The sequence below is a fragment of the Chionomys nivalis genome, chromosome 20 (assembly GCF_950005125.1).
Source record: "Chionomys nivalis chromosome 20, mChiNiv1.1, whole genome shotgun sequence".
Classification (NCBI taxonomy): domain Eukaryota; kingdom Metazoa; phylum Chordata; class Mammalia; order Rodentia; family Cricetidae; genus Chionomys; species Chionomys nivalis.
The window spans coordinates 4810514-4826215 of record NC_080105.1 but is presented as its reverse complement, the minus strand read 5'-3'; the positions used below and the strand labels follow the sequence as shown (position 1 = coordinate 4826215).

At 51.3% G+C, this 15702-nt stretch overlaps 2 protein-coding genes across 10 annotated transcripts in view; one reads left to right on the top strand and one right to left on the bottom strand.

Annotated features, from left to right (window-relative positions):
* Myo9b (myosin IXB) overlaps window positions 1-15523 on the bottom strand; it is an 88892-nt gene extending 73369 nt beyond the window's left edge. For all 9 annotated transcript variants that reach the window (XM_057753117.1, XM_057753118.1, XM_057753122.1 and 6 more), the window contains exon 1: window positions 15395-15523. The gene's annotated coding sequence lies outside the window, so the exon portion shown is untranslated. The remainder of the gene's footprint in view (window positions 1-15394) is intronic.
* On the top strand, window positions 6145-15597 carry LOC130863123 (uncharacterized). The gene is made up of 2 exons (XM_057753043.1): window positions 6145-6201; window positions 15052-15597. Exons 1-2 carry the CDS (start codon window positions 6145-6147, stop codon window positions 15595-15597), a joined length of 603 nt encoding a protein of 200 aa, XP_057609026.1.
* Window positions 15598-15702: the final 105 nt, after the last annotated feature.

Below are 15702 nucleotides of genomic sequence, written 5' to 3'. Positions count from 1 at the left end.
AGAGTGCTATGTCTTCCACGGCAATGGACAGGTTCTGGAATGAGCAGCTGTGAGGATCGCACAACAACGAACCACTACCCTCCAAAGAGCTGTCCACTTTCAAGTGGTAAATTTTACACGGCTTCACTTCAAAAAGACAGAAGCATTTAGGCCATGCACTCCACATCCACAACGCTCTCTAAACCGTAGCTGACAGGCTGTCTCGGGGTGTAGCAGGGCGATAAGGAGGGTGAGGAGACCCGAGCATCTCTGACCTTGGTCACAGCATTAGGCTCATGCCACAACCATACAAATGGCACACATGGCTTCCTGTGAGGCAATCACACCTTTGTAGACTGTTTGGGAAGTCAGGCGATGCGAGTCTGAAGATGGCCTGGGCTCTGCAGATAAAGGTGCTTGCCACCAAACCTGACAACCCGACTGAATCCCCAGGACCTACCCGTGGCTGAAGCAGAAAACCTACTCCCACAAGACCCACAAGTTGTCCTGTGACTGCCACAACATGCGACACATACAACCAATAAAATGGAAAACAAAACCCCACAGAATAAAAAGACAGTCTTGCTAATGCACACATGTCATCCCAGCACTTTCGAGGTTGAGGCATGAGGATTCTGAGCTCAACATCAGCCTGGGATACAGTTAGAGATCCTGTTTCACTCAGCAAGAGCAGGGGTGGGAGCTGTTAGTAGCAGGGGCTCTAGGATGGGGCCTGAAGCCACGCTCACCTGGCAGTTCAGGTCACTCTAAGAGTCAATCATAGAATGTTCCAGGTGAGGCCCAGAGGGCGAGAGCAGTCTAAGTGAGAAACAAAGGGACTCAAAGTGCAATTCTATACCTTAATCAAGTCACAAGCACTCACATGCCGACAGTCCTTCACTGCATGTGGACTTTCAGTTAAAGGTGCCCTGTGGATACCACAGGGGTCCCTGTACATAACATCACCTAATGATGGTGAGCTGGGTCAGTCCGCTGTGTGACATTTAAAAAAGTGACAGAAAAGGCTAATGATGTTGCATTTGAAAAAAAAAAAAACTGTCAAATGACACCTGACTGCACACTTCCTGTGGACCCACTAGTACCAATAAGGGTGTCTACGTGGTCACAAGCTCATCTGCACAACACATGCACGAGTACACACATAAGAACATATGCCCTGTGCACCCAAGCCCCCACACCTTTGCACACACGAGCCTGCACGTATTCACTCATGGGTTCATTTCCAACACCACAAAAATATTCCCATAGCCAGGCTCAGAGACCATCACCTCTCCTAGGGCATGTGTTCTGGGAGGTGACCCCTGGGTACAAGCCAACTTTAGACTGTCACCAGACTTCCTAACTTCCTAGATACAGATGACCAGAGGTTACAGTGGTGCCTATCCACTATCCCTAACATGAGAGAAGCCAGCAGGGCCTGCTGAATGGGTGTGGCTAGTCCCTGGAGTACTGCCACCTGTCCTGCCCAAAGCCCTTGACTGAGTCCCTCTGACCATGCTGTAGATGTAGGCTGGGCCATCTATGCCCAATTCAGGCCCTTGCTTCAGAAACTGCCTTCTCAGAGGCAGGAATGAGTAAGGTTCGTGGTACAGCTAACAGGACCTGCTCAGCAAGCCCCATCTCAAACTGGAAGAAAGCTGATAAGGCTTCTTGCCCAAGATGCCTGATGCCCTGCCAGGCTGTGGGCAGAGGGGATGGAAGTCAGCTAACAACAGGTAAGGAGACTGTACCTTAGATACCACCTCTTTCCATGTTGGACTGACTGCTTCCTGGGAAATCCCTGCCATGGGATCGGCCTAGGGAGCCCCTGGCAACTTGCCATCCTCCCCAGGCATACTGATGCAAAGAGGAAAAATTCTGCTTGAAGGGAGCACTATACCCACCTTCAAACCAGAGTCCAGCAGCCCACAGGTGCAAGTAGGGGGATTGCTTGAGCCTAGGGTTTCAAAACCAGTGAGTCTGGCTCAAAAAATAAACAAAACCTATACACACAGATAGAGACACAAAGACACATTAAGAGAGACATCTAGTCAGTCAGTTGTGGCACGCCTTTCGTTCTAGCACTCAGGAGACGAAAGCAGGTGGATCTCTATGAGTTCAAGGCCAACCTGGTCTACAGAGCGAGTTCGAGGACAGAGAAACTCAGTCTCAAAAAAAACAAAAAAGACAGACAGACGGAGAGAAAGAGAGAGAGAGATCCAGGCCTCCACTGGGGGATCCTAGGAGACAAGGGCTCCTCCACCCTTATGAGGGATTCTAGACAGGGGCTCCACCTCTGAGCCATGCCCCCAGCCCCTCACGGGGCATTCTAGACAGGGGCTTTACTGCTGAGTCACAGTTTCAATAATTATAGCTTCATGACATCTTTCTCAAGGGGACTTGGTTTTCTGTGACTTCCGGTACACCTACCTCATGCAGTGTTCAGAGTCTGGGACCCGGAAACTCATCAGGCTGAGGCCCAACATCCTGTCTTAAGTGGATGTGAAACCCATACCCTGAGAATCCCCGGGTGTGTCTAGAAAAGAAGCACACATAGAACCATGAGCCACTGCCTGTGTTCCCTGTGGAAAACAGCTTGGTTGCAGGGCAGGCTTGGGCAGTAGGTCCTGAGAAACTATATTCCGTCTCGCTTTATTATCAATTTATTTCAAGAGTCACAGTCTGTGGCCTTAAACTCAAAGGAAATGCTACTGCCTCAGGACTACAAGTGTGAGCACCATGCCTGGTAATTCTCTCTTGTTAAGCGCTTTTTTTTTTTTTTAAGAAAAACATAAAAGGTTTACTGTGCAGTGCAGGCTGGCCTGGAATTCCACTGTCTGCCTCAGCCCCTGGACTGCTGGAATCATAGACAGATGCCACCATGCCAGCTTCTCAGCTCTTAAATACTGAGAAGCTAATGTGCTTGACCTCTTCAAGTACCAACCACCCCATTACGCTCCCCACCACACACACGTAAGCAGGGGAAAAAAGAAACAAGCCGTCAGAAGCAGTTTCTCAAAAATTAGTACAAAAACAATCCCCTTAGGGCTGGGGAGATGGCTCAGTGAACATGTGTCATGTACAAAGCAAGTCCTGATTCCAAAACCCCCATAAAAAGTCAAGGATGGGCTGGGTGGTGGTGGCACATGCCTGGAATCCCCGCACTCAGGGGGCAGAAGCAAGTGGATCTCTGAGTTTGAGGCCAGCCTGGTCTACTGAGTAAGTTCCAGGACAGCCAGGGCTACACAGAGAAACCCTGTCTCGAAAAAAAAACAAATAAAAAGACAAAGCCAAGAGTGGTACTAGATGCATAACTCAGTGCTGGAAACGCAGACGGGAGGACTCCAGGCTCACTGGCCAGTCTGGCTAGCCAACTGTGTAGCTTCTGGTTCCATGAAAGACCCAGCCTCGAAAACTAAAGTGAAGCACAATTGAGGAAAACATCTGACATCATCATCTGGCATCTATATACAAGTGCCATACAAGTTGCTAACATGTATGTGAGTACACACATTCAAACACACACACACACCAATCCTTTTGTCTAGATCAAATCAACCTGGTAGATCATTCAAGGGGAGTCATCAGAAACAAAACTGGTTAGTAGAATGTGGACCTCTCACCCAACAGACTACTAAGCAACAAAACGGAATAAAGTTCAGGTCCATGCAATAGTGTGGAAAACCCTCAAAAACACCATGCTGCAGTCAAACTTCCTAGCTCACAATGCAATCCCAGCACTAGGGAGGCTGAGGCAGGAGGATTGCCACCAGTTTGAGGTCAGTCTAAGTACATAGTGAGTTTGCCCTTCCAAAAAAAAAAAAAAAATTTAGCCACAATGCAGGCAGCCAGATTAGAGAGGGCATGTGGTACATGAGTCGTCAATGAGAAACTCCCAGGTAGGCCACGCACAGAGGATGGCACATCAATGACATTAGTGCCTGTCCTGGGCTAGGAAGAGAATATCTATGGTAAAGGATTCCCTTTAGGGGATGTGGAATGGCCCTCAAAGGAGATAATGTTCACACGTGTGCACACGCATGCACACGTGCTTGTAGCATACTGTGTCTCTGCTAACATCACAGCTAGCAGCATATAAATTGGAATGTTCCCATGAACTAAGACCAAGTCTCAATCTGCAGTCAAGACTGGTCCAGAGCACATGATAGTCCTCTAGCCTCCTCAGTGTGCCGAGCACAGATGAGTGACCACATCTGGCCTGAGCATGCCTCCTAAAACCTGAAAGACAGTTGGCGAGAGGGCTTGGCCACTAGGACGTTCACTACCCAACAATGAAGACTAAAGTTTGAATTCCCAAGCCCATATGAAAAGGCAGCTGACACCTTTAATCCCAGCACACTGGAGGGAGAGGCAGGCAGAGGAAGCCAGCCTGGTCTAGGTAGTGAGTTTCAGGTCAGTCAGAGCTACACACTAAGACCCTGTCTAAAACAAAACAAAACAAAAAAATTCAAGCCTGGCTGCATGTGGTAACCCAGCATCCGAGGGTGGTATAGACATAGGAGCAACCTGAGAGCGCAATGATCAGCCAGCCTCACCCAACAGCAGCATGTCCTGTCTCAAAGGACAGAGGAGAGAGACAGCCTGCTCTGGGCTCCGCATGAATTAACACTTGCACACATGTAGCACATGAATTCAACACACACACACACACACACCTCCATGTGCACACCAAGCTTCTGTCAGCAATCCAGACTCAAAGAAGACACCAACTCTTGGCCCACGCAAGGACAACATGAGGCCCTAGTGTTGGGATTCGGCTGAACACAGGCAGCCAGTCTTCAGGCTCCACGCATGCCAAGTCTCCTGCGTGAAAAGCCAGACTCAGAGCCACATTCTGGCAGCCACTTTGGAATTCACTAGAGAAGGCAGAATGGGGCCCCACAAAGAGCAGGGCAGCCGACTCGTTTATATAAGGCCATAATTTGAAGCCACGTATTTAGCGGGTGAAATCATTCCCCGGCTAAAAGAAAAAGGCTGGCGTTAGAACAGGATGAGCTGAGCAGTGGGGGATCCAGTACCCACGGTCCCTCTCTGTTCCCTGTGGCCCTTAGTTTCCTTTTGTATTTGTATGTGTGTACATGTGTGTGTGTAGCACACTGCCCCCCCAATAAAAACCAGGGTCTAGCTATGTAGACCAGGCTGACCCGGAACAGCCCATTCTCCTTCCTCAACCTCTAGAGGCCTAGGACCACAGACATGCACAACTATGTTCTAGAGGGCTAGGACCACAGACATGCACAACCACGCTCCAGAGGGCTAGGATCACAGACATGCAGAACCACGCTCCAGAGGGCTAGGATCACAAACATGCAGAACCACGCTCCAGAGGGCTAGGATCACAGACATGCAGAACCACACCCATTACTTAATTACTATTTGGAAGGATCCGAAATGCGCTGATGAATGGCTGAAACCAGCTGATCTGACAGTTGCAGAGATCAGAGCCAAGGAGCCACAGAACAGCCCTGTTCCAGTGTTGGTCCCAGCCCCAGACAGAAGACAGTACTATGCACAGGAGAGGTTGGGAGTTAAGAGAACACCTCATGCCAGGCAGTGGTGGTGGCACTCGCCTCTAACCCCAGCACTTGGGAGGCAGAAGCAGGTGGATCTCTGTTAGTTTTAGGCCAGTCTGGTCTACAGAGCAAGTTCCAGGATAGGCTCTAAAGCTACAAAGAGAAACCCTGTCTTGAAAAAAAAAAAAAAATGAGAGAGAGAGAGAGAAAACGAACACCTCATAGCTCAGTTTATAGGAGAGATGGTCCAGTGATAGGAAATAGGATCTCACAATAGAAACTCCCTCCTCCCCCAAGTGGAGATAGGTTGGGGCATGGTTCATGGGTGGAGTCCCTGCCTAGAACCAGAGTGAAGGGCTGGGGGCAGGTAGGGTTCACTGGTGGAACCTCTGCCTAGAATACCCCAGCAAAGGGCTGCAGGCCTGGCCTAATGCTACAGCACTTGCCTACTATGCACAAGGCCCTGGTTTCCATTCCCAACACTGCAAAGAATAAAGAAAAACAATAGTGTAGGTGGCCCTAGAAATGTGTCATGAGTTGACTGAACTCCAGCCAAAGTCCAGCACGGAATATTACAAGAACTATAGAGGTGTTTTGTAGCCCAGACATTGCTGAAGGGCCACATTTCGGGATGCCCAAGGGCCACGGGGACAAAGCAGAGGTCTGCAACTTCTACTTAGAGCTCTCAGTGAGCCAGCATGGAGGACACCATTGGCCAGGCTGGAAGTTGTCTGGACTGCTCGCTGGGATCCATACCCCCTGGGAACCTTGGAGTATGAAGCTACTTGGGAAGGGAATCTCGACAGAACAAGAGTTGAGAAGATATCATAGGAAGATAAAACAATCCCTAAAAACAATGTCTGGCACTCTCAGAAGACACAGGGCGGACAAGGACACACAGCACTTGAGTGATGTGGGAGTTTCCCCTGTATGCTGTGAATACATTCAAGTTTTGGGGTTTTTTTTCTTTTCAGCATTGGGAATGGAACCCATCACCTTGCACACACCAGGCAAACACTCTACTACCATAGAGCTAGAGCCCCAAGGCTGACCCCATAGGAGAGGCTGAGGCAAGGGGTCTAGAAGTTCACACCAGCAGGGCTACTCATCAAGACCCTGTCTCAAATAAGGACATAAAGAAGAACACACAAATTCAAGGGAGGCAGAGAGGAGACTGCCGGGATTGACCTGAGCCATAGGCCGCCCAAACCCAAGATCCTGGAGGGAGCAGGAAGGAGCCTCCACCTGGAGCCTCTGAAGAAGGCAGCTTCCTGGATTTGGGACTTTGGGCCTCCAGAACCCAAAAGTTTCATCCCTGCTGTTTTAAGCCACCTGGCTTATGGCCACTCATGGTAATCTAGCATCCATACCTATGTGCCCAAGAGGAGACATGGGGTGTTCTACATGCAATGGTTCTGGGGTGCTGCCAGAAATCCCTGGAGGTGGCTGCGGTCTTCTGTCTGTCCAGCTTGAACATGGTGTGAAGGCCCTGTGGAGTCCCCCTAACTCCACAACAGAACTCAGAACATGCCGTTTGTCCTTTCTGAGGCCACTCTTGACATCTGAGGATCAGGTACCATGGAGAAGTATGAGCTGGGCCACTTTAAATACCATCTGCAACCCACTCTGTCACCCATTTCTCAAGGCATTCTCCCTGCCTGAGGTCTACCCACTTATGTCCTGAAAAGCCAGTGTCTGTCTTTCTCTCTCAACAAGGTCTCGTGTAATCTGGCTGGTCTCCCACTCACCATGATCTTCCTTCCTGTATGGTTGTCAAGGCATGTTTACATGATGCTAATATGGAGCTTAGGGCTTTGTGTACCCTAGGAAGGCTCTCCAACAACTAAACTCCCATCCTGGTCTGCCTGTCTTCTTTGAAGCAGAGTTTCTGTAGCTCACGATGGTCTTGAACTATTGATCTTCCTATATCGTTTTCCCCAAAGCTGGAATGACAGGCTTGTGTCCTCTTCTTCCAGTCAATGAACACCACTCCAGTGTTCCCAGGGTCTGGTATTGGGTTACTATCTTGAGAATGTGATCATGATGCAGGTGAATGAATGACACTCAAGTAGAACAAAGGCACATTCCCACAGTCACTATGCACCCTGGCATACCTAATCACTGATAAGCTCAGCACCAGTTTTAGCTGCAACTACTTGGGTGGAACACTAGTGGTATAGAACGGAGCAGGGGCCTCAACACTGGTCTGCATCCTCCAGTGTCAGGACAACCACAGCAAAGAAGGACTTGTCTCAAACACCTGAGGAGTGGAGAGACCCACAAACCTTCATGTCATAGTGGACGTTTGGGATGGGTAGGTAGGAATGCAGGGAAGCAACCAGAGCTGAAGACAACTGGAAGGAGCCAGGCATACAAGGAGCATGGGGGCAGGTGCCAAGTGAGGGCAGTGAGGGCACAGGCCAGCTGTGGCTAGTTAGGAAACGGGTCCAGTACGGACGTGAGACGAGTCAAAGAAGGACGGTCAGATCCTGGGGCCTACAAATGTGGGAGGAGTTTAGACAGTCAATGTGTCGGGAGCTTACAGTGGCAGATGTCAGACCTATGACAAGCAGGCAAGCTCTGCGTGCAGGTGGGAGGCAGGGCACAGGCCCTATAAGTGAGTAGGTTTGGGATCATCCTCCATGCCTCACAGGCTGCAAAATAAAGGCAAAGCACATTGGGAAGCAGACAGGTCCCGTGCACAGAACAGACATCTCTGTGGACCTTTCTAGAATTTCCACAGACCACTGAACACTAGGTCCCAGAAGCAGAGCCACCTGAAAGACACCAACATCCTGCCTGCTGCTTAAAGTTGGTAAGACAGCTAAGTCTTACTCCAGTCACAAGGCCCCTGGGAGGGCAGGAAATCACTCAACCCCCCCATTTGATTACTGAAACAGGGTCCTCCCATGGAGTCCACACTGGCCTTAGGCTTCTAACCCTCCTGCCTCAGAGTGACTGGGCTCCCAACTTGTTTTGAAGGGCAGTTGACTTACAGTCTAGGAGGTAAGGCCAATTAAGGTTCTGTAGTTGGGGTCATTAAGGCCCTGAGGGTGGTAGGGACCTGGTGTCAGGCTCTTGAGTGGGTTTCCCCAGCCTAACGGCTCTCTGTGTGGGAACTCCCCAGTGATGTCATACCATGGGACTCTCCATCTCACTGGCTATGTGGGTCTGGGCCTCAGGCTGGGAATGAAGTAGTCACTCAAAAAATACTGTCTCCTATATTTCCAAAGGTCAAGAATCCTCTGTGGGAAATGCCTGGGACCATAGCATTTTAGATTTTTGATATTTCTGGATTTTACAACATTTACAAATACAAAAAAAAAAAAAAAAAAAAGGCAGCTTGGCATACATGCCTGTGATCCCAGTACTTGGGAAACTGAAGCAGAAGATTGCTACAAAGGAGATTGAAGACTGCAAGTTCCCGGCCAGCAGTCTAGCTCTCAAAAAAAAAAAAAAAAAAAAAAAAAGTCATGCTGATTCCACCCAACTATAAGCCAAAAAGCTTCTGCATCGACCCTGCCATTCAGCGGTCAGCCCTGCAACATTTGCAATGGGTCTCTGTTGACGGCAATCCATCTCATGATGCCGCATGAGGAATATTCTATCCACGGCATCACATGAGTGGCTCGGAAAGTTCCAGGTTTGGATTTGGAAATGATCCTCTGCCGTGGCAGAGCCCTTGCCCAGCATTCGGGGACCCAGGTTTGGTTCCAACAGTGAAAACAAAATCCCAAATATTAACAGTAACAAACTCCTGTCAAGTTTCCTCCAAAGTCCTCCAAAATCCACAGGGACTCCACCTTCAGGACCCAGCAGGACCTCTGTGACCTGTGAGAAGGGATCTAACCGGGAGACCCAGCACCACATGCCCTGCCCTTGTGTATACCTTTGGTGACACTCACCACCTAACCCACTGGAAACCTATCCACGTGGGAGCTCAGAGGCACTCACCAAACATGGACATGTAGTGTGGAAAGCATGTCTCTCATGTACACCAGTGACTGCCACTGGGCTGACTGTCTTCAGGGAACAATGTCATCAGGAAGTATGGGTGTCACTGAATCCTCACAGACCAAGGCCGGAATGCTGCTCAAGTCCCACAGTGCAGAACACTGCCTGCTATAGAGAACAACTACCATCCCCAAACGTCACAGAGTGACTGCCACACAGTTCAGGGGTGTCCTGGAGTCTCAGGGGTATAGGAGAAGGTAGCTTGGCTCCTCCCCATGCCCACAAGACTCATGACAGATCCAGCAAAGGGACGTAAACACAGTGACCTCAAGAAATAACCACCTGCCTCAGTGGCTGAGTCCACACTCCACCTCCAACCTGTCTTTCCCTGCTAAGCCCATGAGGAAAGTCAGACCAAGTCCCCAGTGGACCAGGTGCTCACATTTCCTTTCCACCGTCATGCCTACCTACCCCGATAAATTCCATCTCTATGGACAAGGAGATCCTGTCACCATCCCAAGCCAAGTCCAGGGACCCCAGCACCCTCACTAGGAAATGAGTGCCTGGGGAAGTTCCAGTGACCTAAGGACAGAGAGGGGAGTCCCTTACTGGCTTCACTCATTCAAGAACAGATGAAGGTGGCTCTGATTCTGGTAAGGGTAACAGGAAGAACCCAGGTGCTGATATTGATGCACAGCTGTGGCCTTGCTGCTCAGGAAGCAGCATTATTACCTCCAAGGTCTGGCTCCCTGGTCTCCAAAGAGCTTATTTATTTTTAATTATGTGTGTCTGTGCTGACTTATACTGTGTTTGCAGCGCTTGCAGAGGGCAGAAGACAGCATCAGAGTCACCTAGGGCTGGAGTTACAGGTGACTGTGAGCTGCCCACAGTGGCTTGCTGGGAACATATTTCTGGTCCTCTGGAAGAGCAGCAAGCAATTTTAACCACTGAGCCATCTCTCCAGCCTTCCCCATGGCTCTAGAAACAAGTTTTCTGCCCCTGGACACCTTCACAGCTCCTGCCAGGGTGTGAACTCCTGACTACACAGACAAAACAGTTCCTGTTCCCCTCACTGTCCTCAAGGGCCAACTCCAAGCCTGGCTCCCAATCAACCCTCCATTCTCACTAAAGATTCTGAAACCCTTCCAGAAGCTTCTTTAAACCAATTGTCTCAGACAGTAGCTGATCCATGATGGAGTAGCTCTGGGATGTTGTTCTCCGTGACACAGAAATGATATGAATAGGTATTCCACTTCACGCTGTTTGTAAATTTCACCTGGCCCCTTATCCAGCACTCACAGCCCCTTGCAAACCACAAAAGAAAGCCAGCCAGGTGTAAGCCAGATGGTGGTGGCACACACCTTTAATCCCAGCACTCGGGAGGCAGAAGCAGGCCGATCTCTGTGAGTTTGAGGCCAGGATGGTCTACAAGAGCTAGTTCCAGGACAGGTTCTAAAGCTGCAGAGAAACCAAACCCTGTCTTGAAAAACCAGAAGGCTAGGTGTGGTGGTTCAAAACCTGTCATCCTGCACTTGAGAGTCTGAGGTAGGAGGACTGGGAATTCAAGGCCAATTTGGGCAATCCCTCTCCGCAAAAGTCCCCAAAGATCACCAGCTCCTTCCAGACAGAATCCCAGCCTCTCTGGATTTACTGTGAACATAAGAGGGTAGAATCCAGAAAACTCCCTTACCAGGAGCTTTCCAGAGTTGACGAGGTCAACCAACTTACTCATTCCTTAAAGTGTTTATTCAACAGAGAAAGAACTGGATGAACACAGTGTGGGGGGATGATCTGTCTCCCCAAAGCCCTCTACTGGCTGAAAACCAAGTTCGTCACTGATCCAGCATTAAGGGCCAAGACGCCCTCACCCTTTGCTCATGAGCTCAATTCTTAAAGCCCAGGATGCTTACTTTTACTTTTTGGTAATTGAAACTGTAGCTGTACAGCCCAGGTTGGTCTCAACTCAGGATTTTCCTGTCTCAGCATATCTGCTGGGACTGCACATGAGGCCACTCCAAGATCCCCACCCCTGCACTTTAAAAACAACTCCATCAGGAAACAAGGTTCTTTACAATGACGATTAAAATGAAGCGAGATCCCCAACATGGACTTTCATCTATGGGGTTAGTGTCCTCCTAGTTAAGACACAGAGACAAGCTCAGAGAAAGATGACAGGAGACGAAGGGGGAAGATGGGGCCACCCATGAGCCTGGGGTAGATTACCATGAACCCCAGAGGAGGCGGCCATGCCTGTACGTGGTCTTGGACTCCTGGCCTTCAGAGCCTCATGACGGCCTGTGGGTTGTCCATCTAGTCTGCGGCAGACGCAAGACTGCCAGAATTGGCTCTAGCGTGACTCCATCTCACACGTACACACATGTGCGTATGACACCCTGCAGAGCCGGGATCTACATAATGAGTCAACTCTGCCAGCTTATTCATCACCACACAATCGTCCAGGCTGAACCCCTGAATCACTTCTCAGGGATCCCTGACTAGGAAATGAGCAGATCCCTAGCTCATCGGCTGCATTTTTCCAACGTGCCTAATAGTGGAGGCTTTTCCCAGCCAAAGTGGATAGCGGTGCAGAGACAAGGCCCTTTGTTCTGTCCCTCCGGGAACCACGAGGGCAGAAGAGAAGGGCCTGTCTTGCTCTGTGAGAAGGCCACGCCTGGGTCTGGCTGAATGGTGGGCCGGGCAGGGGCTGCCTGGCACAGCTGGGTTGGGGACCTCAAAGACACAAAGGCCTGGCAGGTGGGACAAGGGGAGGGGTGCACATCTGAGAGAGGGTCATTAGCTGGATGAGCTCCAGAGTAGACGACCTTCCCCCACTGAAGTGAGCAGTTATGTCACGGTCATTGGTGAGAGGAGTCAAAAGGAACAGGCAGAAAGAGAGGGGTCAGCAAGGAACAAAGACGCAAACCCCAAAAGAACTTCAACAGTATGGGAAAGCATGAGTACCTTGGGGGCCTGGGCCGTGGAGGAGATAATGCTGTTTATCAGAGGCATGGCGATCAGACAACCTTTGATAATGGAGTCTGGTATAGCTAATCTTGCAAGAAAAGTGACAGTTTGTTCCCAGATGGGGACAGAGTCTCCAGAAACTCAGGTCAGTGGTGATACAATGGCAAGAGAGACAATGGCCCTGCTGTGCCTGTCAGGCTGCCTCATGGGGCCCACCTGCCTTGGTTCCTCCAGGGTATCCCTCCTCCCACACAGCAGCTAGCAGAATTAGCATCCAAGGTCTCCCCACCTCTCCCCCAACTCCTGCTAATTCCCAGGAGAAGCACTGAGGCCAGGAGGGGCTGTAGCCATAATTTCACACATAGCATCTATTCTCACCTTGGGTGCATTCCATGTGGCTCACTCCACATGACACAACCTGTCATCATCTCTGATCACCACCCTCGTGATAATGTGAGCCAAGGATGCTATACCATCACAGGGTAGACAAGGTGGCCCTGCAGCCAAAGAATGACCCCACACCAAATATCACAACAGTTTGACAGCCACATCTGAATTAAGGGCTATTGTAGAGGGTTGAAGATCAAGGACTTGTTGGCTTTTTGTTCTCTTGTGGTGCTGGAGATGCCTGGGCCTTGAATGTGCCGAGAGCTGGAGCATGAACCTAGCCTGTCAGCCATGCTCCCTGGTTCTACAGAGTCTAGGGATCCAGCTCCAAAGCTAGCAGTATTTTGAGAGAACAAAGATCCTCTCTTGGTGGTTGAATGGAATAGACAGCTGAGACAAACAAAAGCAGGGGCCAGCAAGTGTGTCAAACAGCAGAGACCCCATTGTGATTGGGTCTCTGCTCCAGTCATTGCGGTTCATCACTAACATGACTTCCCAGGTGTGGCTGGGATCAGCCACCTCTTCGCAGGATATATAATGCACTCCCTTCATCCTAAACCTCGATCTCCAATTCTGCCTCTTTGATAACCCATGCCGCCTGTCACTCTGCGCACCTGCGTGATGGGAATATCATTTTTTTTCTATGAAAAGGGACAGTAGTTGTCCCTGAGGCACAAGGAGGTCTCAGCTCTGCTCTCAGGAGGCAGCCAAGCACTTGGCACAACCAGCTCTTGCTCTGTTAGACTTTGGACCCATCCAGCACATGCCACTCCAGAGATGAGGGAAGAGAAGCCACTATTTCATGGTCTTGTCAGGAAGGGTGTCAAGCCAGGAGTCCTGAGTCCCCAACTGACCCACACGGTCACCAGCTGGACTTGAGAGAGGGTTTTACCCAACCAGGAGGTCAAAGCCACAGCTTTGTGCAAGAAGCACATTGTATACCTGGCTAGGTATGGCTCCATGGTGGAACACTTACCCAGCATGTATGTGAAAGCTCTAAGTTCCATGTCCAGGATTGCAATGCAGGAGACAGAGCAAAGTCGGGGCTGCATAAAACCAAAGGGTATGTACCAGAAACACGAAAGTTAGTTAAGTGGGGTCAGCTCTTGAAAAAAGCTGACACAGACCAATCCAGTTACTTTGCAGAGGAGGACACCAGACACAGGACACTTCTTCCAGGAGACCCCCACGGAGTCACTTGCTCTGCGTGCACAGTGGAAACCACATGGCCTTGGCATAGGAAGATTCAGGTCCTCCCTGGGGTCTCCAGACCCAAGCAGTCTTTGACATTGCAAGAGGCATGACTGAGCAGTGTGCCCCAGGGAAGGCTAAGATGAGAGCTTTCTTACAGAACATTCCTGAAGTGAATAGGGCAGTCATGTCTCTGAGACTTCCTTTATATTCAGATTTGTGTACCAAATGGAACTCTAAACCTGGTTTTCTTCTGCAAGCACACAGCAGATAGGGAATCCTAGCAATGGGGGAGGGGAAAGAAGAAAGTCATGCCATCCAAAATGAGGCAGTTCCAGGCCCTTGTAGGAGCAGATGGGCCTTTGACAACTTTTCAGTTGTCCATGTCACCTCCAGTCATTCCTGGACATCTTAAGATTCTGGAGTCTAAGACCAGACAATACTCAGGGAAGGAAGGAGCTGTAACATGAGGGGCTGCATCCAAGCCAAAGAGGCAGATAGGCCTCCCCTCAGAAGCCCTGGGGCTAGGAAACCCCAGAAAAAGAACGGAGGGCTTGCTGGCAGCTGTGCTTCCCTGGTGCTGAGCTCACAACCACTGCCGGGGGACACATTTCCTGTATGTCGGGTTTTACCCATTTAAGTCCAAGGATGCAACTCTCTTGAGAGGGTGGCTTCCACCCTACCCGGCTCCCTTCCTTCTGATACACCGGCCGGCTGTTTGGAGTGTTAGCACTTCTCCCTAGCTCCCCTAGAACCCGGCTAGTCCTTTCTGGAGCGGAAAGTGATGCGCGTTCCAAGGCAGAGACAGACAGACCCAGAGGGCGCTGGGACTCGCCCCTGCGGATCACCCAGCTGTCGGGGTGTGAAGTCAGGAAGAAGATGAATCAAGAAGGGGAAGGCGGGGGCGAGCCTCCAGAGGCTGCACCCCGTCATCTCCCGGGCCTGGAGCCCTTTCCTCCTCCTCCCCCCACCTCAGGCTTTCTGAGGAGCTGTTCTTGCATGGCTTTCCAGGCCCATCTTTTGCACGCTCCACTCCCAATAGCGGGCTGCCACAGACCTTGTCCCGTTTTCTGAGCGCCGGGCACACCTCGGCGACACCCGAGAGCTAGGACCGCGCTTTAGATGCCTCTTTCCCCAGCTCGGGCCCTCAGCTCCGCCTTCCTGGCCTCCTCGATTTCCTGAGACCACCCCCCCTCAGTTGCCACCTCAGCCACGTCCTCTCCGCAGCCGCCGCTCAAAGGCGCCGTCTAGCCCCGTAAGCCCGCCAGCCTCGCCCCCATCAGTCTCCCCGCGACCCCCAGGCCGCATCCCACCCTCGCGCCCCAGTACACCAGCACCAACCCCGGCTCGGGTCTCCGGTCAGGAGAACCGCTACGAGAACTCACCTGAACCTCGGCCGCCGCGCGCCGCCGGTACCCGGCCGGCTCCCCGCCCGGACGACCTCCAGCCCGCCCGCTGCTCCAGGCCGCCCCGCCCCGCCGCGCCGCGCCGCGCCTCGCCCGCCGCTCCCCCGCGCGCTCCCACTTCCGGGTTCCGGAGGGGTCGAGGGGCGGGGCTCCAGCGCGCCAGGAAGGCGGGACGCCTCTAGGCCACGCCCACCAGAGCCACGCCCCTGCTGTTGGTGCCGTCCTGTTTTCCGGCTCCCGCGAGCTGCGAGAGGCGGGGCGCTACAAAGCCCTGCCCCCTCCGAGCG

Excerpts from the sequence above, each read along its gene's own strand:
- LOC130863123 (XM_057753043.1), top strand. The coding sequence starts at position 6,145 with ATGCCCAAGGGCCACGGGGACAAAGCAGAGGTCTGCAACTTCTACTTA. Across the intron at positions 6,202-15,051 it reads ACTTCTACTTAGAGCTCTCA|CGGGCTGCCACAGACCTTGT; the intron begins GTGAGCCAGCAT and ends CACTCCCAATAG.